General features: G+C 41.2%; 1 protein-coding gene across 1 annotated transcript; it reads left to right on the top strand.

Moving 5' to 3' along the window:
* Positions 1-526: 526 nt before the first annotated feature.
* Positions 527-27,819, top strand: LOC101128425 (guanylate cyclase soluble subunit beta-2-like). Its single transcript, XM_031001427.3, is given in 13 exon segments — positions 527-628; positions 4,886-4,985; positions 6,168-6,364; positions 7,764-7,875; positions 9,139-9,212; positions 9,214-9,243; positions 10,262-10,478; positions 13,856-14,176; positions 17,511-17,659; positions 18,247-18,393; positions 24,401-24,555; positions 27,490-27,641; positions 27,722-27,819. Coding segments are annotated over 13 exon segments (1,854 nt in total).

Raw genomic sequence — 27,819 nt, 5'->3', positions numbered from 1 at the left:
TGAAGGCATAGTTTTTTCATTGTGTATTAGTTATTTCTCAGAGGCATCGTTGTATTCTTGTTAGAGACTGACTGTTACATTTAAAGATATGGGAGGTGTTGGCAGTGTTCGTGGAGGGTCGCGCCCTCCCCACCCAGAGTGAAGCTTGTTCTGGGCACTGGCTTCAGCAGCTAAGCGGGTACAGCATCTCTGCATCCCCTTCTCGACTTTGAGGAAGTATTTGTCAAGGAGACTTATGTTTCACAAGCACCTACCCAGTGCCAGGCTGCACGGGGCTCCTCACAAAGGCCCCATGACATCAATGTGGTTATTGGCATTTTACCGAGGAGGCAAGTGACGGCTTAGAGAGTAGCTCGATAGTGTCACACAGCCAGGATGTGAACCCTTTGGAAATAAATGAAGACCACACAAAGGATAACACACACCTCCAGGAGATTTTATTTAGGGGGTATGCTTTGGTTTCTACAGGTGTCTCCATGGAAGCATCCTGAAACTCTTTGGAGAATACTTCTTTCAATTCTGTAAGATGTCTGGCTATGACAGGATGCTACGGACACTGGGAGGAAATCTCATGGAGTTTATTGAAAACCTGGATGCCCTCCACAGTTACCTGGCACTCTCTTATCAGGTAAGGCCACTTGAATCTGGTCTTGGCTGCCCAAGAGGAAGCAAATGCTGTGGCAGTCCTGGGCCAGCTCCCCGCCTCTCCCAACAGAGGCGCGGCTGCAGGAGAACCCTCCCATCTGCAGAATCCTTGGTACCTGGTGTTGGTGGGCTCAGGAGTTCTTTTTGGAAGAGAATGAAAAAGAAACACCTGCTGGCCACTTTTATAAACTGGCTCACAAAAACTGAAGGGATGGTCTTTTCAGATAGGGTGTGGTGTTGATTTGGAATTAAATCCTGGAGACTCATTACAATTGGAACAAAGGCTCTCCTAAGGTTTCCTGGCCAGGATGGAGCTGATAAATTGCATATGCAGCCAGATTCATGTTATTCATGTATCAGAAGGGAAGACTTGACAGGGCTAAGAGCCAGAATCGGAAACCATCCAACTCTGATTAACCCATGGGTGACTGACTGAGGTGTTAGGAAACTAATTTCCCTACTGGGATATATCCTTCTGGAGTTCTTTCCTTGGGTTTCTTGTTTGTAGAGATCACTGGAAATTCAAATGCCTAGATTCTCTTCTATTTTGTAGACAAGAAAAGGTGAAAGAGCATTTATACATATCATAATAATAGTTTATTACTTTATAGAACATAGTTTAATTTTAGGGCCTTTTATATTTCACCGAGATCTTCCTTCACCATTTCTGTATTGGTGTTCATATCCACCCTTTCAGGGTTGTCATGGGGACAAAATGGGATTGTGGATGTTAAAAAGCCTCAGCAACCCTTACACCCCCCCATAGACAATAAATGGGAAAAGTATTATTTTCTCCATTTTTCATATAAGGAATCAGAGGCTTGGAAGCCTTAACTGACTTCAATTATGAGTCATGAATAGTTGGGCATGAATAGCTGGACCTGTCCTATTGTTATCATGTGAACTACTGAAGGGTAGAGGGAGTGGAAACAGCCCTGCTTATGGGGTCAGATGGGCCCATGAGACTGTCCCACTGGCTCTACCACTTAACAGCTGTGCGATCCTGGACAAGTTAGTTGCTGTCTCTGAATCTCAATTTATTTTATTTAATAATATTTCTTGGGTAACTAATATTTATTGAGTGATACTATGTATCAAGTACTTTTTAAGGTATTGGACACAAACAGAGACAAAAAGGAATAAATAGGGAAAAAATAACTTACCTCATAGCAATATGGGGATTACAAGAGATAAGATGTAAAAGTCTAGCATTGTAATCAGCCCAGAAAAATCAGCTTTCCATAAATAAATAACTCTATTCCTTCCCCTTTCTTTTCTCTCTGTTCAATACGGCCAGTTTAAGAATTAATGATAATTTGCATGACAACTTCCTTTCAATTTCTTAGCTAAAGCACAACAATTAGGATATAAAGAAATAGAGTTAGGCCCTTTTAATTTTTTTTATAAGACATATATTTTTTATCCTATGATCTTTTTCCTTTGCTTTTTTATAATTTCAATATTTTAAAAAAGATTCAGAGGGTACATATGCAGGTTTTTTACATGGGTCTATTGCATGATGCTGAGGTTTGGGGTATGATTGACGCTAACACCCAGGTAGTGAGCATAGTACCCAGTAGTTTTTCAACCCTCGACCCCCATCCCTTCCTCCCTCTTCTAGTAGTCCCTGGTGTCTGTTGTTGCCATCTTTATGTCTATGTGTATTCAATATTTAGCTCTCACTTATAACTGATGCTAGAGAAGCAATGGAATAGAACTTATCATCTGGTGGTATTTGAGGACATTTTGCACATAATGAGATAAATAAAATATTTAAATATTATAATATACAAGTTGGAAGAAAATACATGCAATGATACCTAACAGCTATATAGTGCTTTATTCTGGGCAAAGTATTATAGATTGTCTCTTTAGGCAAAAATAACAAAGTAAGATAATGTTCACTTTTTTTGTGTCTATCTAGTAATTTGGCAGTGCCTTTAAGGTATACATTTCTGGTTATAACTGAGCCTTTAATCTTGTTATGCTTTAGCCAAACTTCATTGAGTGCTAATTATGAGGCAGGTGTTGGGCTAGGTAATGTGTCAACATTGACTTACCTTCTTGATGCCATAAGAGTAGGCAGTCTTATTTTTCCTGTTATACAGATGAGAAAACTGAGGCCCAGAAAGTTCAAGTAACTGTCCCCAAATCACCAAGGCATGGTGGCTGAGCTGGACCCAAACCCACACCTGTCTCCAAAGATCCTGCCCTGTGCTGTTCTCATTATTCTTTGGAATAATGAGAACTTTGTCAAAGATCATGTGGCTTTAGGTGTACAGCCTTATTTCTGGGCTTTCTATTCTGTTCTGTAATGATACCTAACGGCTATATAGTGCTTTATTCTGGGCAAAGTATTATAGATTGTCTCTTTAGGCAAAAGCATTTTTTTTATTCTGTTATTCTTTGCCCTAATTCTCCACTTTTAAAAAGCCCTTTTTGAAGCAAGAAATAAAAGTGTAATTATATTATTTACAGACTTAGTGACATTGACCAGAAGAACTAAAAGCACGAACTTTGGAAGTGTCTCTGGGCAGGGGGTAAGGAGTGAGGGGCATGAAGCAGGATCACGTGGACTTTCTTTCAGGCCTCTGTATTCTGTTACTTTATTTTCACTATGTAGGACTTGGATATAATTTTTAAATTAACTGTTAATTTCCTATTTTATTTATGCTTTTTATATGTGCTGCCTCAACTACTCTTTACATTTTGTCAAGATGTAAACACACATACATACAAATAAATATATGTACTTTCTCTAGGTACATACTTTTGGAATTAGAAAAAAATAGTATTTGAGGGCTGGGTGTGGTGGCTCATGCCTGTAATCTTAGCACTTTTGGAGGCCGAGGTGGACAAGATCATTTATGCCCGGGAGTTTGAGACCAGCCTGGGCAACACAGCAAAGCCACATTTCCACAAACAATACAAACAAAAGAAAAGTAGCTGGGCATGGAGGTGGCGTGACTGTAATCCCAGCTACTCAGAAGCCTGAGGTGGGAAGATCATTTGAGCCTAGGAGGCAGAGGCTGCAGTGAGCCGTGACCGTGCCACTGCATTCCAGCCTGGGCAACAGAGCATGACCCTATCTCAAAAAAAAAAAAAAAGATAAAAAGTATTTGGGGAAAAAAAAGAAACCCATTTTAACTAACAACATTTCACCATGGAAGACGACAAAGATCGTGGAAGGAAGCCATCTTCTTTACCTATTCCCTCACTTGGACCAAAAGCTGTGTGTCCAGGGTGCTGAGTTGCCCTCTAACTAGCTAGAGACTCCCCTAGGCAAAGTCTCTATCCTTCTTTCCTAGTATACATCTCATTTACTGTGAAATGATAGGTACTTGAATGTCAACATTTCTGGAGAAAGGGGAGGATCTCTTCTGATGTATCCTTGAAGGTTCTACTTTTTTTTTTTTTTTTTTTTTTTTGAGATCGCTCTGTCGCCCAGTCTGGAGTGCAGTGGCGCCATCTCGGCTTATGGCAACATCGGCCTCCTGGGTTCAAGTGATTCTCCTGCCTCAGCCTCCCGAGTAGCTGGGACTACAGGCATGTGCCACTATGCCCGGCTAATTTTTTCGTATTTTTAGTAGAGACGGGGTTTCACCGTGTTAGCCAGGATGGTCTCTATCTTCTGACCTCGTGATCCGCCCGCCTCGCCTCCCAGAGTGCTGGGATTACAGGCACGAGCCACCGCGCCCGGTGGAAGGTTCTACTTTCTAAATGTTCAAATTGATATCACAGAAGACATTATCCTTTCAGAACAAGACATTGATTAATTCTACTTGCAAATTCTCTGATTCCCTGATGTGTTGGAAAGTGAAGATGCCCATGGTCACTTGGTCACAGGCCAAGCGCGGCGGAAACTCACTAAGGCTTCCTGTTACCAGCAGACAGCTGCTTTTGGAATATGGGTAGAAACAGCATGGCACGGTGCAAAGGCTCATTTGGGAATCAAATGTTGTTATACCGTTAACCTAGGTTTACCTTCCCTGAGCCTCAGTTTCTTCCTGTTAAAATGGAACTAGTACTTGCCATATAGAGTTGTTTAAAGTACAGTAGGTATAGTATAAAATTCCTGACATACAGGAGCAGAAACAGTGGGAGTTTCTATGTGATTGGAGAGAGGGTTGGCATATAGTTCTGTGTGATGTAATGGATAAATACTATTGTTTCACAAAGCCTCAAAAGCATAATTTACACAATTTGTGTCCACTGGGAAAAATGTGTGTTTTTTAATTAGGAGATGAATGCACCATCGTTTCGTGTGGAGAGAGGAGCAGATGGGAAAATGTTTCTCCATTACTACTCGGATAGAAGTGGTCTGTGCCACATTGTACCAGGTATGGAAATGGCTTAGCTGGCCGCAGAGCTATGGGGCTTCTGAAGTGAGGAAGGTTTCCCCATAGATTCTCCAGGATGGCTAATAACTGGCTATGGGTAAGAAGTTAAAACTCTTAGAATGTGTGACTTCATATCATCTTGACCACTGCTCCCAATGTCCTTGAGCTTTTAAAATGTTTCCAAAATTCCACAAAAATGAGTAATTTGTACTTTCAACATTTTAAATCATACAGGCTTTTACATAATTGTGATAATTCTGCGTATATTATTTTGTATCAGCTTTTTATTTGCATTTAGCATTGTAGAAAAAGCATGTTTCCACATAATCTTTAAAACCACATATTAAATGGCCGAATGATATTCCATATTGTAATTATCTTAACTAATCTCCTATTATTAAATTTTCCATTGATACTAATCTTTTGCTTTTGTAAACAATGCTACCATGAACATCTTCATACATGCTTTCCATATATATATATTTTTTTCTTTTTTTTTTGAGATGGAGTCTCGCTCTATTGCCCAGGCTGCAGTACAGTGGCGCGATCTTGGCTCACTGCAAGCTCTGCCTCCCGGGTTCATGCCATTCTCCTGCCTCAGCCTCCCAAGTAGCTGGGACTACAGGTGCCCACAACCACACCTTACTAATTTTTTGTATTTTTAGTAGAGACAGGGTTTCACTGTGTTAGCCAGGATTGTCTCGATCTCCTGACCTTGTGATCTGCCTGCCTCAGCCTCCCAAAGTGCTGGGATTACAGGCATGAGCCACCGCGCCCGGCTCTTTCCCTATATTTTGTATATAACCCTGGGATAGATTTCCAGGGGAACACTTTTTTGAACTTGATCCTTAATGCTTTTACAACTGAATTTTGCTTACATTATCTCTAGGTTTATTTGTTTGTTTAATGAGTTAAATGCCTACCTGAAATAACAAACAAATGAATAGATGCCAAACTAGAAATTAAAGTGGCATGGATATATTTGGTATCCAAACATGTATAACTTCAGTCTCTGCATATTTTTATTTAATTGGCTGTCACTGATGTCTGATTTGAAGCAGGGCCTGGGCTTGGTGAACTTCAGAATATTCATCAGAAGTTTTGCAATTTGATTATTTTATGATTTTTGCTGATAAAGTTGCCTTCAGCCATCCCTTGACAATAGGTGTCCTTCTGCTGCAGGTATCATTGAGGCTGTGGCCAAAGACTTTTTTGACATTGATGTAACCATGGACATTCTTGACATGAATGAAGAAGTGGAGAGGACAGGGAAGAAGGAGCATGTTGTGTTTCTGATTGTACAGAAGGCTCACAGGAAGATGAGAAAGACAAAGCCAAAAAGGTTACAAGACAGTCAGAGCATGGAGAGAGACCAAGAGGTACTGGGTTTGCTGTGCCTTTAGAAAGAACAGTTGCACTTAAGTAGAGCTATGAGTCTTGGAAAAATCTATGCAAACAACAGAATCAACTGGACCTTTTTTTTGTTTGTTTTTGTTTTTTACATTTTCCTTTAAGTTCTGGGTTACATGTTTTGAACGTGCAAATGTGTTGCATAGGTATGCATGTGTCATGGTGGTTTGCTGCACCTATCAACTAGGTTTTAAGCCCCACATGCATTAGGTATTTGTCCTAGTGCTCTCCCTCTCCTTGCACCCTGCCCCCTGACAGGCCCCGGCGTGTGATTCTCCTCTCCCTGTGTCCATGTGTTCTCACTGTTCAACTCCCACTTATGAGTGTCTACGGCTATACCACCCTGAACGTGACTGATCTCGGAAGTTAAGCAGGGTTGGTCCTGGTTAGTGCTTGGATGGGAGACCAACTGGACCTTCTAATAGTGGAATTAAGGCAGAGTTTCTCAATTTTGGCACTACTGACATTTTGAACCAGATAATTCTTTGGTGTTGATGGGGTATCTTTCACGTCATAGTGTGCTTAGCAGCATCCCTGGTCTTTTCCTACTAGTAGAACCTCATCCCCTCATTTGTGGCAAAACAAAAAAGAAAGAAAGAAAAAGAAATGTCTCCTGGCGTTGCCAAGTGTCTGCATAGTGGGGGTAATGGATAAAATCATTCCCAGTTGAGAATTGCTGGGTTAAGGTTAAGTGGATATATACTGGGAAGCATTCTGGGATGTACCTGAGCCTGGACAATTTTTCACCTATAACAATAACCATATGAAGGGTTTGAAATTTGAACTTGATGGCTTTTTTTTTTCAATCCTCCTCAAATCAATTGATCTTTCCAGTCTTCAGTGCCCACTTCTGCAGCTGGAACCAGTCATAGGTCCTGAGTCAACTCAAGACTCTGTACTTGGCCACCTCAGTTGCAACTGATAGGGTGATCATTACCTGCTTAGGTTACCATGTATGTTAGCTGAACAGCTCTCCATGCACATAGCTTTTGAAAATACCCAGATTAGGATTAGTCTCTGATTCCTTAGAGTATTTTCAAAGTCCATCTCAGAGTCTGTTCACTGCAGAATCTTCAACCACAGGAAGAAATGTTCGTGCATGATTTTCTTGCCAGATATCATCCTAGTTCCCTCTTGAGATTTTCTAAAAAGTTATTGCTTTCTTTGATAGAGAAACAGCATGAGGACTAATTTGATTAAAAAATACCAGGAACGCTAAAGTCTTGGTAGAAGTGATCTTGTAAGCCCTCATGCTGTTCCTCTGGCCATGGATACAGTTCCTTATTTAAAGGTGGACCCCATCACAGCAAATGGGGTTTGTGCTTCTCCAGTCATGTGACCAGGTACTTGTCTCCCTGCCATCTGCAGGCCCTCCAGGCAGCTTTCCTCAAGATGAAGGAGAAATATTTGAATGTCTCTGCTTGTCCTGTGAAAAAATCCCACTGGGATGTTGTGAGAAGCATAGTCATGTTTGGAAAAGGTAAGTGAGTGATTCTCCCAAGCTCAGCTCTGAGATCAGAAAGATTGCTTGATTCTCAGGAGTAGTGGCCAGTGTACACTGACAGGGCCAAGCCCTCTGTGATTATGTTGGCACTAGTTTCTGCAAAGCTTGGATTTGGTGACCATGGTTTTTAACTTTAAAATGTCAGGCTCTAATTGTCCTTCCACTGCCTTTCATTATTTGTGCCGGGTGACATGGAGACATCGTCTCCCCGTCCTAAGAAAAAGTTTTTGGAGACACAATTGGAATCACTCCCAACAGGTGATGGGTGGAGAGAAGGAAGATGAGCACTGATGTACCATCAGGAACAATGAATTTTCCACAGCTCGTCTTCTGCAGTCAGGCCTTCTCCATTTGGACACATTTCTGGACTGGAGATCTGTGGATAACAACCCTAGTCGCCCAAGCAAAGGACACTAGATCAAGAGCCAAGAAAGCAAGTTTCTGGCTCTGTGCCTAAGGAGCTGTGTGACCCTGGACAAGAGTCTCCATCTTCTCATTTGCAAAATGCAGGCATTAGGCTTGCTAAGGTACCCCTGTGGGCACTGAGCCCGTCTAACGATTAGCACCTAACGCCTGAGTCTGAATAAGGGCTCTGATCCATTGGGAGAAGGGAGTTAGGGTGCTCTGCGTCACAGCTCAATGGGCCAGGTGACACGCATCTGGGAGAAGGTCTGCAGGGCTCAAAGGGCTGCATTTTGCGTCCTTCAAGCCATGGCAAGTGAGTCAAACACGCAATTGACATCCTTTGTCTAGGAGATTTTCATATCAAAAAGGCTCCATTTCGAATCTCTACCCCCTGCCAAAGAGGACTGTTGGTTAAATTTTCACGTGCCACCCAAAACTGTCAGTCTAAAAAGCTCCATGGCAAATGTCCCTGATGCTGGGCCCGGAGCACACGCTCTGCTCTGCTAGCTCATTGTCTGGCTGTCACCATTTCAATGCCGACTCTGTGTTCATGGCGAGACATACTCAATTGGCCCAGAAACTCTTCAGCGGCAGGCAGAAACTTGGCAGGGGGCAGGAGGGCTTCTCAACCTGGTAGCAAGTTTTCTGTTTGTTTTAATTTGGAAGAAGAATTGCTGTGGCCATCTGGAGATGCTGAGGGAGTCCATGCAAAAGAAGTGAGATTGCACTTTGCTTGTGAAACACTTAAGATACTATCCCTATCCTGAGCTCTGCTCTGTACAAGGGTGGAGGCGGGAGCTGCTTCTCATCAGCACTTTCTTTTTCTATGTCCAGGGCATCTCATGAACACCTTTGAGCCAATTTATCCTGAGAGACTCTGGATTGAAGAGAAGACATTCTGCAACACTTTTTCCTTTCCACATTGTATTCGATGAATCAGTAAGAGACTCTTCCCTCTGTAGCTTAGAATTGGGGCTAAGCCAGGGAAGTGAGCATGATTTACAGTCCTTCATGAACAGTGGAGATTTTCAAGTCCCTGAGAAATTCCCAGGGCTTGGGAGACTAGGCTTTACCCTGGCAGGACCATTGATTTCCTTTTCATATTGTGGTATCCTCCAGAATCCAGAATGCAGGATCTTCTTGATAGGGTAGAAAGGGAGGTTTGAACTAGTGAATGCATGGGAAAGTTTACCATTAGAAAAAAGGGGAAAAGGAAGTGACACTAAAATTCACTACGTAAAGAGACAGCAGAACACAGTCAGTAGCAACAATAGGGTGGAATTCTATCCATGAACTCTTCCCATCCTTGTGACCACCATGTATGTCTCCATCCCACCCAGCTTCACATTCTGCATCTTGAACATGCGGAAGGGGTCATGCCAGCTCAAGCCACTGCTCTGTAAGAGTTGTGAGCATAACTATTTAAGTTTGATTGTTAATCCATTTCCATGGATAAAATACATGTCAACTGAATTGATTAGGAACTCATTTAAAGGACACCTATTTTACTTCCTCCTTCTGTGTGTTCACTGGAGATAGCAGTGAAAGGTATCCCCCCACCCCCTTGATGGATTTCTTCACCCAGGCCTGGGTGATAGATCCAATGCTATAGAATTTGCTAGTTTCTTCATTAGTAAATGATAGAGAGAGTGAGAGAGAGAGTTGTCTCAGAGAGCAAGGGAGGAACTATTAGCCCAACAGAGAGCTGTAACCTCATTTCTCTTTAGTCAGAAATAAGCCTCTGAGCACTCTCGTACTATTCTTTTCTATTTCAGACATTAGCACAGATTTGATTGTTTCAAAAAAATTTATTACTTCCATGATGTTGATTCCATTACTGACTCCCTTTCCTGATAGTGAGCCACAGAACATGGCTAGAATGTTATTACCAAGGGGAAGTTTATGGGGAGGAGGGTTGCTTTCTATTCCTCAGCTTATATCTGTCCTCTGTGGATAGCTATGGGTGAAGCAAGCCGGAGTGAACATTCAGAAGTACGTACCAGGACTCCAAACCCAGAAGATTCAACTGGATGAGTATTTCTCCATCATTCATCCTCAAGTTACCTTCAACATTTTCAGCATCTGCAGATTTATCAACAGTCAATTTGTCCTGAAGACACGAAGAGAAATGATGCCTGTAGCATGGCAAAGTCAGATTACACTCAAACTTCGAGGTAATCACTCACTCCTTTCCTGTTGCTCCCCGCCTGTTTGAGAGATTGATCAGAAAGGGAAGAGGCAAAGTTTTCCAATTTCCTAAAAAGTGGGGTAGGGGCTACGTTGAGAACACGTTTTCTTTTTTCTGACGTTTCCACTTGACTTGATCTGTAAAGAATATATTTTATTTCCTCAACCATCTCTGGTTTAGACATAAACTATGTATGTAATATAGTTACATACATAATTATACAAGTATATACATTATGTAATTATAAAATTCTGATATGTTACCAAAATTTTCAGAATGCATGAGGTGCTATTGGTATTAAATTAATGTCTGTATTTTATATAGCAACATGATCATCTAACTCACTATTAGTAGGGCCCACATTTTGTTTTTAATTGTAGTAAAATTTACATAACAAAATTTACCATTTTAATAATTTTTAAATGTACAGTTCATTGGTATTAAGCACATTCACACGTTGTATGTTGTACCTTCACTACCATCCATTTCCAGAACTTTTTTATATTGTGCAAAACTGAAACTCTGCCTATTAAACAATAATTAATTTGTCCTTCCTCAATTCCCCAGTAACCAGCATTCTACCTTCTGTTCCTATGAATTTGACAAGTCTAGATACCTCATATAAGTGGAATAATACAGTACCTGTCCTTTTGTGACTGGCCTATTTCGATTAGCATAATGTCTTTAAAGTTCATCCATATTGTAGCATGTGTCAGAATTTCCTGCCTTTTTAAGGCTGAATAATATTCCACTGTATGAATATACAACATTTTCTGTACCCATTCACCCATCAATGGACAGTTGGATTTCTTCCACCACTTTGCTATTGCGAATAATACTGCTACAAATGTGGGTGTACAAATCTCTTTGAGTCCTTGCCATCATTTATTTGGAATATATATCCAGAAGTGGCATTGCCGGATTATATGGTAATTCTATTTTTAATTTATTAAAATTAGGAACTTCCATACTGATTTTCATAGTGGCTGCTCTATGTTACATTCCCATCATGGACATCAATGGACAAGTGTTCCAATTTCTCCACCATCCTCATGAACACTTATTATCTGCTTTTTAAAAAATAGTAGCCATCTTAATGGGTGTGAAGTGGTATCTCATTGTGGTTTTGATTTGTATTTCTCTAATGATTAGTGATACTGAGCATCTTTTAATGTGCTTAATGGCCATTTCTACTTATTCTTCAGAAAAATGTCTATTCAAGTCTTCTGTCCATTTTTAATTGAGTTGTTTGCTTTTGCAGTTGAGTTGTAGGAATTTCTTGTACCTTCTGAATATTAACCTCTTATCAGATATATAATCTGCAAATATATTCTGTATGTTACCTTTTCACTGTTGGTTGTGTCATTTGATGCACAAAAGATTTTAATTTTGATGAAATCCAATTTATCTATTTTCTTTTTTGTTGCCAGTGATTTTGGTGCCATATCCAAGAAATTGTTGCCAAATCTGACGTTGTGAAACTTTTCTTCTGTGTTTTCTTTTAAGAGTTTATGTTTTAGCTCTTACATTTAGGTCTTTGATTCATTTTGAGCAAATTTTTGCATATGCCTTGAAAGGGCACACATTCTGAGCTATCTTTCTATTAGAGGGATGTTTGGTTATTCCAGGGATAAGCACAGGCAGAACTCGGGGGATGTCCGAGGGGAGAATGACATGTTCTGGGAACCCGAGTGAGGTGTAGAGTGGAGTGATGGGAGAGGAGGTTGGCAAGATGAGGACTTGAACTCTATCATGCAGCTGGAAACATGTTGAAGTGTCTGCCATGATCAGATTTGATGTTTAGAATGATCACTCTGGAGGTGTGTGAAGGATGGGTCAGAGTGTAGAGAAAATGGATCCTGGGAGGCCAGACAGAGGCTGCTTCTGGAGTCCAGGAAAGAAACTCTAAGGTGCTAAACTCCGGCAGTGGCACTGGGGTGGCAATTGGAGGATAGACTCACAAGATAATTAAGGCAGGACTTGGTGACTGGATGTGGGGGGTGGAAGAGAATCGTTAGGATAATTATTAGCTTCCTTGATTGGGTAACTGGGTGATGAAGGTGCAATTAACTGAAAAAAAGACATAATGTAATGTCCTTGAGGCAGGGATTTTTGTCAGTTTGAGTCACTGCTGTATCCTCAATGCTTACAACAGTGTGCCTAGCTCATCGTAGGGACTACATATGTAATGAAAGAACTAATAGAAAGAGAAGATTTGTGGAGGGGATCGAAGATGAGTTCAGTGCAGATATCCATGAACAGATACCTAACAGGGAGAACAGAAGAAAAAAAAAACACTGTTCCTGGAGGTATTAATTGTCACAATCATCCTAGAGTGTATTTTGGCAATACGTATCAAAAGCCTTAAAAATGAGTATATTCTTTGTCTAAGTAACCCGTGTCTAAGAATATATCTTTTTAACAAACTAACTAGCCATGATTATACACAAAGACTGCCTCGAGCTTATTCATCACAATGTTGTTTATACAATGATAAGCTAGATAAAATATAATCAATACTAGCTTATTATTTAATAAAAGACAGTATGAGCAAGGTAACCAGCAAAAATTAAGATGAATATCTATATTTAATACTATGAAAGAATATGTTATATATTTTAAGTGAAAAATTCAGATTATGAAAAGAAGATGCCATGTAATCCCTGTTTTTTTGTAAAACAAAGATATACTACAAAATATTAACAGTAATTATCCATGTGGTATGATTATGGGTGATTTCTACTATTTTCTTTCACTTTTTTTGTTTTCTGCAATGAATGTGTACTGCTTTTACAATAACATAACAAACATATCTGTTTTTAAAGAAATACACACATTGAGTTCAGGAAGCAAGGTTTCTCTGGAAATTCAGATTCAGTCAGCATGGTGTAGGATGCAGTTGTGTGATGCTAGAGAATACCAAGACAGAACCCTCAGGAACACTAACATTTAAGGAATGAGATTAAAATAATGTAAATAAAAATTCAAAGAATTAGGGGACATCTCAGAGAGAAAGCAGTGTCAGAGAAGTCCTAGGAAGTGAGATTTCAGGAAGAAGGGTCTGGTTAACATCATCAAACAGCAGAAAGGCTGAGTAAAGAAAAGGCCAAGGAACTTGTGTTGGCATCGGTAGCATGGAGGCCATTGATAGATGGGAGCCACTTCAATGTAGGCAATGGACACAGCTGCTAGGGACAGAGGGGAGATGAGTAAGGTCTCACAGACCTTGGGTAAAAGAGAAAGAGCGTGACTGTGCAGTGACTAGAAGCACACAGTGTGGGAGATGATTGGTTGTCCAGCGAACTCGTCTCAGTTCCTACTGGTGACATACTCTACTGTTGCATTTCTCTCCATGATGGCAAGCCCAGATGATCTGGATGGAGTCCATGTGGTGCATGGTGTACCTGTGCTCTCCGAAGCTCCGCAACCTGCAAGAGCTGGAAGAACTCAACATGCATCTTTCTGACATCGCCCCCCACGACACCACCAGGGATCTCATCCTCCTGAACCAGCAGCGGCTGGCTGAGATAGAGCTGTCCAACCAGCTGGAAAGGAAGAAGGAGGAGCTACGGGTCCTCTCCAAGCACTTGGCCATTGAAAAGAAGAAAACAGAGACCTTACTTTATGCCATGCTGCCCAAACACGTGGCCAACCAGCTGAGGGAGGGCAAAAAGGTGGCTGCAGGTAAGGCACCCTCTCCTCCACAGGGTCCTCTGAGCAGAGCGTGGTATGTCTTAGTGGTCAGGGCCACAGGCTTTGAAGCCAGACAGAAGTGGTTTTGAATTCTGGCTCTGTCACTTGTAAGTGACATGATCTTGGGGTAATTACTCCACCTGCATATTCTCAGCTTTGTTCTCTCTACATTGATAATAATAATAATAAAAATAATACAGGAGTGAAACATGAATTATATAAAAATGGTTGTCAACTACACACACATTAAATTCTCTAAGAATTTAAGGATGTGTCCTGAGACTGGCCTCATTACTCAGTGACAATGAGTACGGTTCTTAACTATAACTAGAAATAATACACTCGCACACTAGTTAAATCATAGGGTTCCTCTGAGGACCATTCTGGGACAGTATACTATTTATGGAGGCAGGGATGCTGTGTTTACCCTGAACTCACTTTCCGTTTGTCATGGGATTGTGTTCATTCACCAGACATGCCTGGTGAACTTACTCTTTGCCAGGGTGCTGTTCCAGATCTGGGGACACAGAGGAGTTTACAGCCTCATGAGTTTGATAGATATATGCAGAATAAATTAATGGGGGTGGAAATGACCAAAGGAAAAGAAACTAATTTGCATTAAGGAGCAATTATTGTGCCAGGATCCGTGTTAGACATTTTACATGTGCAGTTTCATTAAATTTTCTCAACATTTCTATGAAGGAGGTGTTGTCCATACCATATTGCTGAGCAAATTGACATTCAGCGCAGCTGATAAATGAAAGAGGTGGAAACTAACTGCGTTAAGGCCATCTAACTCCAAAATCCGTACTCTTTCCATCACACAAGGTGCTATGGCAACATGGGGACAGGGAAATTAATAATAAATAGATGTCAGGAGATAAGAGATAGGGGGGTGGGTTGGAGTTGTGGAGGCACCTCTCAAAAGTGTGTGACACTTGGGTTGGGCCTTGAGGCTGAATTTCAGCAAGCAAAGAGGAAAAAGGCATTTTTGGAGAATGGGCTAGTAAGAGCAAAGTTAAGGCAATGTGCAAATAAATACCATGGGGCATGTTCCCAGAGCATGGGGTATGTGGAAAAGTGGGGTCTGGTGACGCTGAGTGGGTAGGGTGGGGTTCAGGTGATGCAGTGATGAATTTGGACTATTAAGGAAAAGGAAATTGTCTTTTATTTTGTAGGCAGTGAGAATTCATTGAAGTTTCTTCTCTTATTATGGAAGTGACAGGATGAGTTTTATAAATCCGATTTTGGCTGCAGTGTAATGAATGCATGAGGGGGGGCTGAAAGACCATAAGGGCGCAGCTGATTGATGGTAGAGGCCTGAACTAGGGCAGCCTGAGGAAGAATCAGCAGGATTTCCTCACTGACCAGATGGGGAAGGTAAAACAGCGGAGGCAGGCATGGGTCTGAGGCTTCTCGCATGGAAAAATGGGATGCTTTGTCCTAAGACAGGGCCAGAAAGAAGAGCAGGGTTGGGGGAGAATGATAAGGTCCATTTTAGAACCACTGAGCTGGAGATGTCTGTGGGATACTCCACATAGCATGATCAGTGGTAGGAATCTTAGTGAGAGCTCGTAGGAACATTGTGGCACGGAGCTATACATCTGGGAGTTATTGCAATGTGGGCGGGGTTAATCATAGACTCTGAATGGTGGATAAGATCACCTAGAGGACAGGAAGTGAGAAGAGAGTGGAGTATTACTCTTTAGGGAACATCTAGTGCTGAAGAAGGTTGAGAAGCCAAGGAAAGATATAAAACAAAGAGATCAGAAAGGTAGGAGGAATATGAAGAGAGGATGATAGGCCAGAAGCCAAGGAGAAGGGAAAGTTCCACAAAGGGGAAATTACCATCAGAGGCTTAACTAACAAAGAAGGCACCCGGCTGCATTCAAGGAGTCATTGATTCACTCACTCAATATTTATTGAGATTTACTATGTGCCAGGCCCTGCTTTAGGTGCTTGGGATATGGCGGAGATCTAAACTGACAGTCTGCCATCTCATGGAGCTTTGTATTCCCATGGGGAGGTAGACAATAACCAAATAAACCATTCCATACAAAATATCAGGCTGGGCATGGTGGCTCACGCCTGTAATCCCAGCACTTTGGGAGGCTGGGTGGGCAGATTGCCTCTGCTCAGGAGTTTGAGACCAGCCTGGACAACACGGTGAAACCCTGTCTCTACTAAAACTACAAAAAATTAGCCGGGCATGGCGGCGTGTGCCTGTAGTCCCAGCTACTCGGGAGGCTGAGGCAGGAGAAATGCTTGAACCCAAGAGGTGGAGGTTGCAGTGAGCCGAGATCATGCCACTGCACTCTAGCCTGGGTGACAGAGTGAGACTCTATCTCAAAAAAAAAAAAAAAAATATATATATATGTATATACATATAATGTCACATGTGTATGGAGTGGGTGGAAGGCAATCAAGCTAAAAGGATAGCCAGTCTAGGGGCTATTTTATACAGGGTGGTCAGGAGAGTTCTCACTGAGTTGGTTACATTTGAAATGTGAGTAACAGGCCCTGTAGATATTTGAGAAAAGTGTCAGGCAGAGGAAACACCTCTTTTTTGAAGTGTAGAAGCCTGAAGGCAGGAGGCACTTGGCATGCTGGAGAAACCCCATGAGGCCAGTGTGGCCAGAGTGGAGGGAGCCGGAGGGACATGGGGTCAGAGAGGTGGCAGGGACAGAGGTGGGGGGTCCCCTCTGTAGGCCATGGTCAGGACTTTGGGTTGCATTCTAAGTGTGATGGAAGTCATGAAAGATTTGAGATTGAAGAATGGGAGATCTGACTTAAACAGGGCATCTGGCTGCTATGTGGAAGTTAGCATGAATGGGGTCCAAGGTGGAATCAGGGGCATGATTTAGGAGCAAGTGTTCAGGACAAGGTAGGTTTCCTGACATCTAGGCAAAGACAGGGACCTATCACTTCACAGTGACCAGTCTCTGTCAGCCCTGTCCCCAGGTCTCCTGTAGCTCAGGCTCTGCTTGGCCCACTTGCTAGGGGCCCTTTCTGTCCTCCCATAGCACTGGTCGCATCTTACTAGAAGGATTTGTTCACTTTTATGTCTCCTTCATTAGACTGGGGGCTCCTTGGGGGCGAGGGCCTGGTCTGCTTGCTCCCTGTGATATGATTCTCCTAGTACGACTAGCTTGCAGCGGGCACTCAGTAAACGTGTGCTGGGTGATGCTGAATGGGGAATGGCATCCAGCTCCTTTTCCCACAAGGCACAGGGCAGGTTTGATTCTCACAGGGCCTCTTAATCCAGAATTCATGGACTTATTAGTCGATCTCCTTGTTTCTCACTGATACCTGGTTTCTGTTGTAGGAGAATTTAAAAGCTGCACGATTCTTTTCAGCGATGTAGTGACATTTACTAACATCTGTACTGCCTGTGAACCTATACAAATAGTGAACATGCTGAATTCCATGTACTCCAAGTTTGACAGATTAACCAGTGTGCATGCAGTCTATAAAGTAAGTGTCTGTGCAGTGTGGGGTGTTTCCCGGTGTGCTCACGCAGGGCGAGTGCTTGATTCTAAGTCTCCCTTTGCCTCTGTCTGCACTGGTCTGGGGTTTGGTGTGGATACGTGTGGGGTCAGAATAAAAGCTGAAAGGGAATTGGAAGTATTTTAGGAATTCTAGTTTTTAGGAATTCTTTTTACAATGCTCAGTGCTAAGATGGCACTCTGGTGCCCTTGAGGGGCACCTAGATGTCAGATATTTTCATAGAGTGTAGTTCTCCTACTCCTAAATTCAGCAGAAAATCGAATCTAAACAATGTGTTATCTCATATATAGCATCACATGACTACCCCAGGAGCTTCCTCTTTTCTGGGATTTGTTTCCACCGAAAGCAGAAAGGCCTTTTGTCTCTCTCATGGTTGTTTCCTGAGTCCTTTTCCTTCTCACCTCCTCCCTCATGCTCCTCATACCCTTAGCAAAGAATCAATTACCAGCTTTAGTATAGTCCCTTTGTCTATATATGGAAAATGAAAAAAAGTGTAGTGACATGTTTAGTGCATGAAGGAATCCCTCTGAATACCTATTTTTTTTCCCTGACAGGTAGAAACAATAGGAGATGCTTATATGGTGGTAGGAGGTGTACCGGTGCCTATTGGAAGCCATGCTCAAAGAGTGGCTAATTTTGCCTTGGGGATGAGAATTTCTGCAAAGGAAGTGATGAATCCTGTTACTGGAGAACCCATCCAGGTAGAGAGCAACTGAGTACTTACTTGGCTTAGTGCCAAACATCTCACACACAAAAGTAGAATTCTGCTTATGTGCTTAGGTGATTACTGGGTAAGTTGCTGTCATTAAAATGGGTAATGTATCCTAGCCCTTTTCTTCTCTTGCATATGTCCCTAATAGAGATATTCCTAAGGCTCCTATAGTCTCAACTTTTCTCAAATTTCAGAGGAGGCTGCGGTGCTCAAGGTTTTCCTACGATTGACTGCAAGCTTCCTTTGTTGATAATTCAGGACAGTGCTGAGCAGTTCTTCCTATTTACCTAGCAGGGCTCAATCCATCTTAAAAACCAGCTCATTTATAATTCCTGCTTTTTTGTTCAAGCATTTCAACAAGTGGTTCAGGTTTAATGAGCAGCCAACTTTTCCTGCTTAGGAAATTGTGTCTCCAACCTGCCATCTGACAGGTTCAGAACTCAGGCTGAGGTGTGAAGCTGCCTGCAGTCAGCAGGCCAGGCACCGTGATGCCGTAAGATATTCAGAATGGCTTTCCTTCCACCAAGCGGCCACTAGCGAGACATCTGCTCGCCTTTCTCACAGAAAAGTACGCTTCCAAGTCTGGAAGTTTGTTCACACTCTAAAAGTTGAACAGTTTTGGAGATGAAAAATGAATGTCCTCGTCCGCTGGCTCAGCAGATCCTAATGCTCCTGGGATGGCTGAGAGTGGCGTCTCTCTGCCTTTGATTTCTAGATCCTTCCTCTGCTAATATCAGTCAGAAATTCAAAATAAACTAAATAGTCAATTCAAAATAAACAAAGCCAATTATAAGATGGAACATGATTTTTCCACATTATAACCTTTTTACAGGAGATTCTGAAAATGTGCTGCACTCACTCTGACCATGGTGAGTTAGAAGCTGAGAAACAGTGCAGATCATGGCTACAGCATCCACTGTAGTCTTCTAAGTAAAAGCTGGCCTTAGATAGTCATAAGAACAAGATAGCTGCCATAATGACTCATTGTAAACACAGTGTGCATCAGTGGAATAAAAATCCAATGTAATAAATAAAAAATCAGGATGAGAGGTAATGAGGGAAGAGATATAAGAAGGTTAGATAAGAGATAAATGTTTCAGTTAAAGGATACTTGGTGTAAGTCACTGGTGAAAAAATAAAAATAAAAATGGAAAGCATAGTGTGCATGTGTGTGTGTGTGTGTGTGCGCGCGCGTGTGTGTGTGTGCATGTGTATATGAAAGGGGCATAGCGCCAGAGATGAAAATAATGCTACACCAATAAGAATGAAATTAGACAATGAATTGTGGGAAACTCTCAAGGTGGATTTACCAAGAAAAAAATAGGAAAGGATGTTAGCAATTCCAAGGTAAGACTATGGACATAATTAGGAGCATCATTAAATATCCACCAGAAACAGCATATCATATGGGCTTATTCAAGGATGTAGGGGAGAGAACTGGAAACACTTTCTCTCTTAACAGAATTGTGCAATTATTTTGCACTGAGATATTCTATTATTTTATTCATATAGCTTTAATATACATTTACTGAGATCCATCCATGTATGAGACAGTATTACTAGGTGCTTTGAAGGGTTCAGAGAATCCTGTTTTCCTAGAGAAATTATAATTTTATTTCAAGGAGAAGAAAATCTAGCAAGTAAAAACAACAAGCAATCTGATTAGGATGTAGAAAGCTATAAGAGACTGTTGTTCCCATGCTAGCAGTTTTTTTTTCCCCCACCAGAAAGCAAAGGAATCAAAATAAACTAAATTCCAGGAAGTGACAAACCTTTCAAAGAGAAGACACCCATAATTGCATTCAATCCTGGCAGGGCAGCAGAAGAAGTAATCCACCAGAGGTGAGGGTAGGGATAATCCCATCTAAATTTTAGTGGACTTTTAATGGTCACAGGGCTGAAACAACAGGTTAGAATGCCAAAGAGTCCCAGCCACAGAGTCTGTACCCACCTACCAACTCTTCCTCATAGGCCAAGTGCAGGGGATTAGTCAGCCAAAAACTAGGACAGGAGAGGAGAGCTGAGAGAACTCCCGAGTCCCTGAGGTGTTTGGGGCCTCTCCCAAATGCAAAGCAGTGGCCCATTAAAGGCTAATGTTAGAGTAAGAGAACTGAGAGAAATCCAACTGAAGTACTCTTCATCTTCACCAAGTACACTACGATGACCTTTTGAAGTATGAGGGCAAGGAGGAATGGCAGAGAAAATTTTCCCAAGGTGCCGAGAGCCAGGGTGGGACTGAAGAGCAAAGAGACTTCTGAAAATCTCACTGTTGGGCTGTAATGCAGGAGGAGATCTCCTACAACTCCAAAAGCTGTGGATTGGCTGTACAGCATTCAAGGTCCTCAGAGCCTTGCTGGTGCTCAGATTCTAAGCTCTGCTGTACTGAAAGTTCTGATTCAGCCTTCATAATATTTGAAACCAGTGGTGCATGGAATCTACCAATATTTCTGGAAAAGCTCTGACCCAACTCAAATATGGATTAGATTTACTTACTGCCCATTCCAGCAGCCTAATTCTATAGGGATGTAACATTTTCTGGTGGATAAATATTATCTACTTCAGTCTCTACTGTATTTTCACACACAATATGGGTCATTCAATTAGATAATGAAAAATATGAGATGCAAGAAGAAACAAGAAAATAGTAATATAGTGGATAGCCAATAGAGAAAATAGTCAATAGAAGCAGGTCCAGAAATAGCCTAGATGTTGGAATTAGCAGATAGGATCTTTAAAATTAGTCTGATAAATATTTTAAAGGGTCTATAAGAAAAGGGGCAAAACAAGTGTGAAGATATGGGAAATACGTACATACTATCTATATTTACATCTATATCTATATCTAACAGAAAACTATGATATCAGAAATCAGAAATAAAGAATTAATTTTATGGGCTTAACAAAGACTAGACACAATAGAGAAAAAAATCAGGGAATTTGAAGACAGAGAAATAGAAATCACCCAAACTGAAATGCAAAGAAGAAAACAGGGTTAAAAAGGGGAACAAGACACTCTATATCTGTAGGACAATATCAGATGGACTCCCATATATGTAACTGAAATGCTAGAATGAGAACAGAGTGAGAATGGGTAAGAAGAAATATTTGAAGAGATGATAGTTGAGAATTTTTCAACATGAAGGATATCAATGCACACATCCAGAGCTCAGCAAACCCAAGCAGAATAAATACAAAGACAACCACTTCTAGTTAAAGCATACCAAAACCCCTACCCAGTGAACTAAGGCAAGAAGAAGAAATATAAGACATTAAGTTTGGAAATGAATGAAGAAATAAAATTATCATTATTCACAGAACAAATAATGGTGCACCTAGAAACTCTTATACAAACTACAGGAAACTACAAGATCTAATAAATGAGTTTAGCAAAGTCATAGCATAAATACAGGAAAATTAATTAAATTTTTATATATTAAGGACAAAAAATTGAAAATGAAATAAAAAGAAAATAAACTTAATTAAATTTCTAGGAGTAAATCTAACAAAAGATACACATGACCTCTATGCTTAAAACTATAAGGTATTGCTTAGGGAAATTAAAGAGGACCTAATTAAATAGAGAGATATACCATATTCATCGGAAAACTCAATATATTTAAGCTGTCCATTTTCCCCAAATTGATGTACAGGTTCAGTAGAATACCAATCAAAATCCCTGCAGGCTTCTTAGAAAATATTCACAAGCTGATTTTAAAATTTATATGGAAATGTAAAGAATCTAGACTAACCCGAACACTCTTAGAAAATAACAAAATTGGAGGATGTACACAACTAATTTTAAGACTTATTCTAAAGCAACAATAAAAAAAATACAGAGTGAGATTGGGAGAAGAATAGACAAAGAGACCACTGGAGCAGCATAGAGTGTCCAGACATAGACTCCATGTTTAGTCCATTGATTTTTGACCAAGGCACCAAATAATTGAGTGGGGAAGGCAACCTCTTTTTAAAAAATGATTCTATTACCATTGAATATCATGTGGAAAGAAAAAATGTACCTCAGTTCTACCTTACCCCATATACAAAAAAAATCATTTGATATATATCACAAATCGAAACATAAAATCTAGAATCATAAAGCTTCTTGATGGAAATAAAGAATAGCATCATGACTTTGGGGCAAACAATGATTTTTTTTTTTTTTTTTTTAGATAGGACACAAAAAGCACTGACCATGAAGGGAAAAAAATGATAAACTTCATTGTTACGGGCTGAATTGTGTCTTGCCCAAAATTCTTATTTTGAAACTCTAGTACTCACTGCCTCAGAACATGACTGTCTTTGGAGCTAGAGGCTTTACTGAGTAAAATGAAACCTTAAGAGTAAGCCCTCATCCAACGTGCCTGATGTCCTTATAAAAATATGAAATTTGGACATAAAGAGACACTAAGAATGCATGTGCACAGAGGAAGGACCACGTGAGGACACAGCAAAAGGGTGGACATCTACAAGCCAAGCAGAGAGGCCTCAGGAGAAACCAACCCTGCCCACAGCTTGATCTTGGCCTTCCAGGCTCCAGAATTGTGAGAAATAATTTCCATTGTTTAAGCTACACAGCCTGTGGTATTTTGCTATGGCAGCCTAAACAGATGAATACATTCATCAAAATTAAAAAAACATTCTGCTTATTAAAGAAAATAAATACACAAACCCACAGACTGATAAAAATATTTGTAATACATACATATTACATATCCAAATATGTGTACAACTCATACACATTAACAATAAAAGACAAACAGCTCAATTTTTAAAACAGGCAAAAAATTGAACAGACTTTTTACAAAAGAAAATATATGAATGGCCCATGTGTGTGTGACAGTGTGCTTAACGTCATTAGTCACCAATTTAACGCAAATTAAAACCACAGTGAGATATCATTTCACACCCACGAGAAGACCAAATGATGGTGAAAATGGGAGCAACTGAAAGTGTCACGTTGCTGATAGAAATGTAAAACAGTAAAACAACTTTGGAGAATTGCTGGGTAGTTTTTTTGCTTGTTTTGTTAAAAAATAAAATTAAATATGTATCTACCTTGGGACTCAGAAATTCCACTTCTAGGTATTTACTTAAAAGAAAGGAAAACATGTCTACAAAAATATCTGTACAGAAATGTTTATAGCAGCCTTAATTTTAATAGATTCAAACTGAAAAATAATCTAAATGTTTATGAAAAGGAGACTGGATAATGAATGTGGTGTATTCTTACAATAGAATGCTATTCAGTGATAAAAATGATGAACTACTGATATGTAAGACAATATAGATGAATCTCAAAAACATTATGTTGAGTAAATGAAACCAGATATAAAACAGTATATACTATAAGATTGTACATATGTGATGTTCTAGAACAGGCAAATCATTCTTTGGTAAAAGAAATAAAAAAGGCCAGGCGCAGTGGCTCATTCCTGTTATCCCAGCACTTTGGGAGGCTGAGGCAGGTGGATCGCCTGAGTTCCGGAGTTCGAGACCAGCTTGGCCAGCTGGCCAACATGGTGAAACCCTGTCTCTAATAAAAATACAAAAATTAGTCGGGCGTGGTGTGTGGGGGGGGGGGAGGTGCCTGTAATCTCAGCTACTCTGGAGGCTGAGGCAGGAGAATCTCTTGAACCCAGGAGGCGGAGGTTGCAGTGAGCTGAGATCACACTGCACTCCAGCCTGGGCAACAAGAGTGAAACTCCATCTCAAAAAAAAAAAAAAAAGAAGAAGAAATGAGAATGTAGTTATCTCTGCTGAAGAAGATGGGGAGAGAGCTTAACTAGAAGGGGCACAAGATAATTTTTCAAGGTAATGGAACTAGTTTACATTTTATTTTGGGTGGTGGTTACAGGGATATAAGCACTTGTCAAAACTCATGGAGCTAAACACTTTAATATCTGTTTTTTTATTTTATGTAAATTATATCTCAACTTACAAATAAAATCAAGAGTATTAGATGGTCTCTTTTCAGTGATGCTGTCTCTGTACAGCTCAGAGTGGGGATCCATACTGGACCAGTCTTAGCAGATGTTGTAGGAGACAAGATGCCACGGTACTGCTTGTTTGGTGACACTGTGAACACAGCTTCTAGGATGGAAAGTCATGGGCTTCCCAACAAAGTGCACCTCAGTCCCACAGCCTACAGGTAGCCTTCCATTTATTCATGCCTTCCTTTGTCCCTCCCTCTTTCTAGAACTTACAGAGTGCCTAGCAGCCATGGGTTGGGGTAGTGCAGGAAACTCATGTTTTTTCTTCCATGTCTCAATGGCTTACAGAAGATACTGTGGCAGATAATAAATTTAGTTGAGCTTCTAACTGTAGCATGGTTTTTACTGTCAAGGAGCATATAGTTTAGTTCAGGGAACAGCAAAGTGTAACCTCACAGACCAAATCTAGTCTGCTGCTCATTTTTGTAAATAAAGTTTTATTGGAACACAGCCATGCACTTTCATTTACGTATAGTCTATGGCTGACGTCATGCTACAAAGGCAGAGTTGAATCACTGCAACAAAGACCATATGATACACAAAGTCTAAAATATTTACTATCTGGTCTTTATTTATATAAAAAGCGTGCTGACCTTTGGTCTAGTAGAAGAAAAAAGAAAAGTTGTAGTTGATTATTTTTAAAGTGAGATAAGTACAATGATAAATATGTGCATAAAACAATACTTACAGTTCTTGAGCACTTAAAATAGGCCACATTCTATTCTAAATTCTTTTATATGTTAATTCATTTACAGTTGCAACAGCTCTGTGAAGATACATTATTATTATTATTATTTACATGAAAGAAAAGGCACAAAAAGGTTAATCATTTGCCTCAGGACCAGGTAGGCTAGGAAGGAGAATAGCCCAGATGCAGCCCACGGAGTCAGAGTTCAGCGTCCCCACCTTCAACTGCTGCACTCTTATCCTCAAGGTAGTCACCGGGGGTGTCATGAGAGCCCAGGGCAAGGGTGCTTGACCCAGTAAAAAAGGGCTTCATGGAGGAGATTCCTGAGCTGAATCTTGAGCAAGGAGTTCCAGAGTAAAATTTAGCCAAAATTGGGGTATTGGGAGTAAAAAGTGGGTAGAGGCTCACATGTAGAATAGGTGCAGAGAACTATAAACACCCGAGGTTTTCTGTATTGGAAAATATGAGGCAGGAGCAGTGAGAGCTGCACATGCCTTACTGAAGGGCAAGAGCCCTATGCCGTAGGTGAGGAAAAGCCCCCAACGAATGTGAGGTTGAAGACAGTGACAGGGTCAGGGTCCTATTTGACACTGACCACTCTAGAGACCCTGAAAGGACATATTTGAGAACCAGAAAATGAGACAGATGAGACCTGTTAGGAGTTTGGTCTGAATCAGAACATTAGTGGTGGGAATATGGGGGAAAATAAAACCAGCTAAAGTAGTTAGAAATGGGGGATGAGAAGAAGGGAGGAGCCCGGGTCTCCATTCTGGGTGACTAGGGCTTGAATGGTGGCCTCGCCATCTGCAATGGGACAAATGAGAAGTATTCCAGATCATAGGGGCAGACAATGAGTTTAGGTTGGACACACTGGGTTCAAAGGAACTGTGGAACATTCAGCTAGAGGTGCCATAAAATGGATGGAGTTGAGTTATTGAAGATCCAGACTTGGAGTAAGCAACATATAGGTGGTAATTACAGTCATGAGAGTTGATGAGATCAACCTAGGGAAGGATGCAGTGTGCAAAGAACAGTGAGAAAAGAATGGAATCCTGTGCAGAACCAATATTTAAGTGGCACAGAAGGAAGAGGAGCCCAGGGAAGAGACAGGAGAAGAAATACTCAGAAAGGACCAGGAGAGTTGAGGGTGAGAAGCACTCTTGTGGATGACTTTAGGAAGGAGGAATTGAACAAAAATGTCAAATGTAGTAATAAGGACTGAAAAATACTCACTAGAGGTTTTGGGGACATTCTCAAAAGTGGTTGTAGTAGAATGGTGGGATAGACATTGGGCTGAAGAATAAAAAGAGGAGAAAATTTGTATGAGATTAAAGCAGGTGAGAGGCTGTTTTGTTTGCTTCTGTTTAGGATGGAAGAGACATAAGCACACTGAAAAGCAGAAGGAGAAAGGCAAATGGAATGGGAGATGAAGATAAGCGTGGGGTGGCCAATGGAGCAAGGCCCAGAGGTGGTGGGAAGGGGGTGAGGGTGAGGAGACCCTGGATAAGAAATATACCTCATCTTCGGAGATTGGGGGACAGGATGGTGTGGTCATGGGGTGAGAAGTCACAGGCTCTCACCTGTAATCAATGTAATTTTGTAGATGAATGAGGGCATAAAGCAGGAGGCACAGCCACCAGCGTATGAGTGAGGGGAGCAGATGCCAAATGGAGGCCCATGAGGAGTGTGGTGAAGGTCTGAACTCTCTACCAACCTGGCCAAGGGCAAGGGAAGGCTCGATGGAGTGCCGAGGCAGGTGGTCATGAATTTGAATCCTCATTGGTCTGAGTGGTTCTTTGGCTTTTCTCCAACATCACTTGGTGGCTAGTAAATAAATAAACAGGGAAAAGTTTTGTAATTACCCCATAGCTCTGTCTCTTTTCATGGTCCCTTCCGTATAGTCCTCCTCTTCAGTTCCTTGGCAGACAGAAATTATGGTGGAGAAAGCTTGGGTAGTTAGGATGAGCATAGTAGCAAGCATGGGGTATATGGTGCACTTGGGGAAGATGGAAAGAAGAGTGTTGATACCCAAGAGTCTTACGTGGCAGAAACATGAAAGGTGGTGTCCACATGGGCACTGACAGCATGGTGTGTAGAAACGTGAGAGATGCCCATATGAGGGTTGAGCTGGAGGGAGGAAAATTGGTGTCAGGGTTGGGAGGGTTTTGATGGGTCCCTGTGTTCTCTTTTGGCCTTTGGCATCCTGTTCAGAATATCTCATCCTCACTTTCCCCACAGCCTCTGTCCTGCTTCAGCAGGCAGATGTCTGGGATCTTCCCTCCCCTGCTGTTGTGTGTCCTGTGTCCCGGACTTTTCCTCTTGAGTAGCCCTTTGCATTGTAGCCAACTCTTGAGTTACAGACCCATAATCTTTGATATCTGATGCACTTTTTTTCTCTGTGCAGAGCCTTGAAAAATCAAGGGTTTGAAATCATTGAGAAGGGTGAAATTGAAGTGAAAGGTAAAGGGAGAATGACCACATACTTTTTGATCCAGAACTTGAATGCCACAGAGGATGAGATCATGGGGAGATCTAAAACCCCAGTTGATCACAAGGGTAAGCAAAAAAGAGAAGCTTTGTCATTAGTGTTGAGTAGTTTTTCCACTAACCACTTCAGATATGTTTAGTATCTGCAGGGTCAACACAGATAGCGTCCTTGCCCACCACCAAGCTCCAGGGCTCAGTTCAACCATCTTGCCCTGAACACTCTTCTCTTGCATCCTGGTTATTATGA

This window comes from Gorilla gorilla, chromosome 14 (assembly GCF_029281585.2).
Source record: "Gorilla gorilla gorilla isolate KB3781 chromosome 14, NHGRI_mGorGor1-v2.1_pri, whole genome shotgun sequence".
Classification (NCBI taxonomy): Eukaryota; Metazoa; Chordata; class Mammalia; order Primates; family Hominidae; genus Gorilla; species Gorilla gorilla.
Note: the sequence above shows the minus strand (reverse complement) of the source record. Positions and strands in the feature narration are given on the sequence as shown.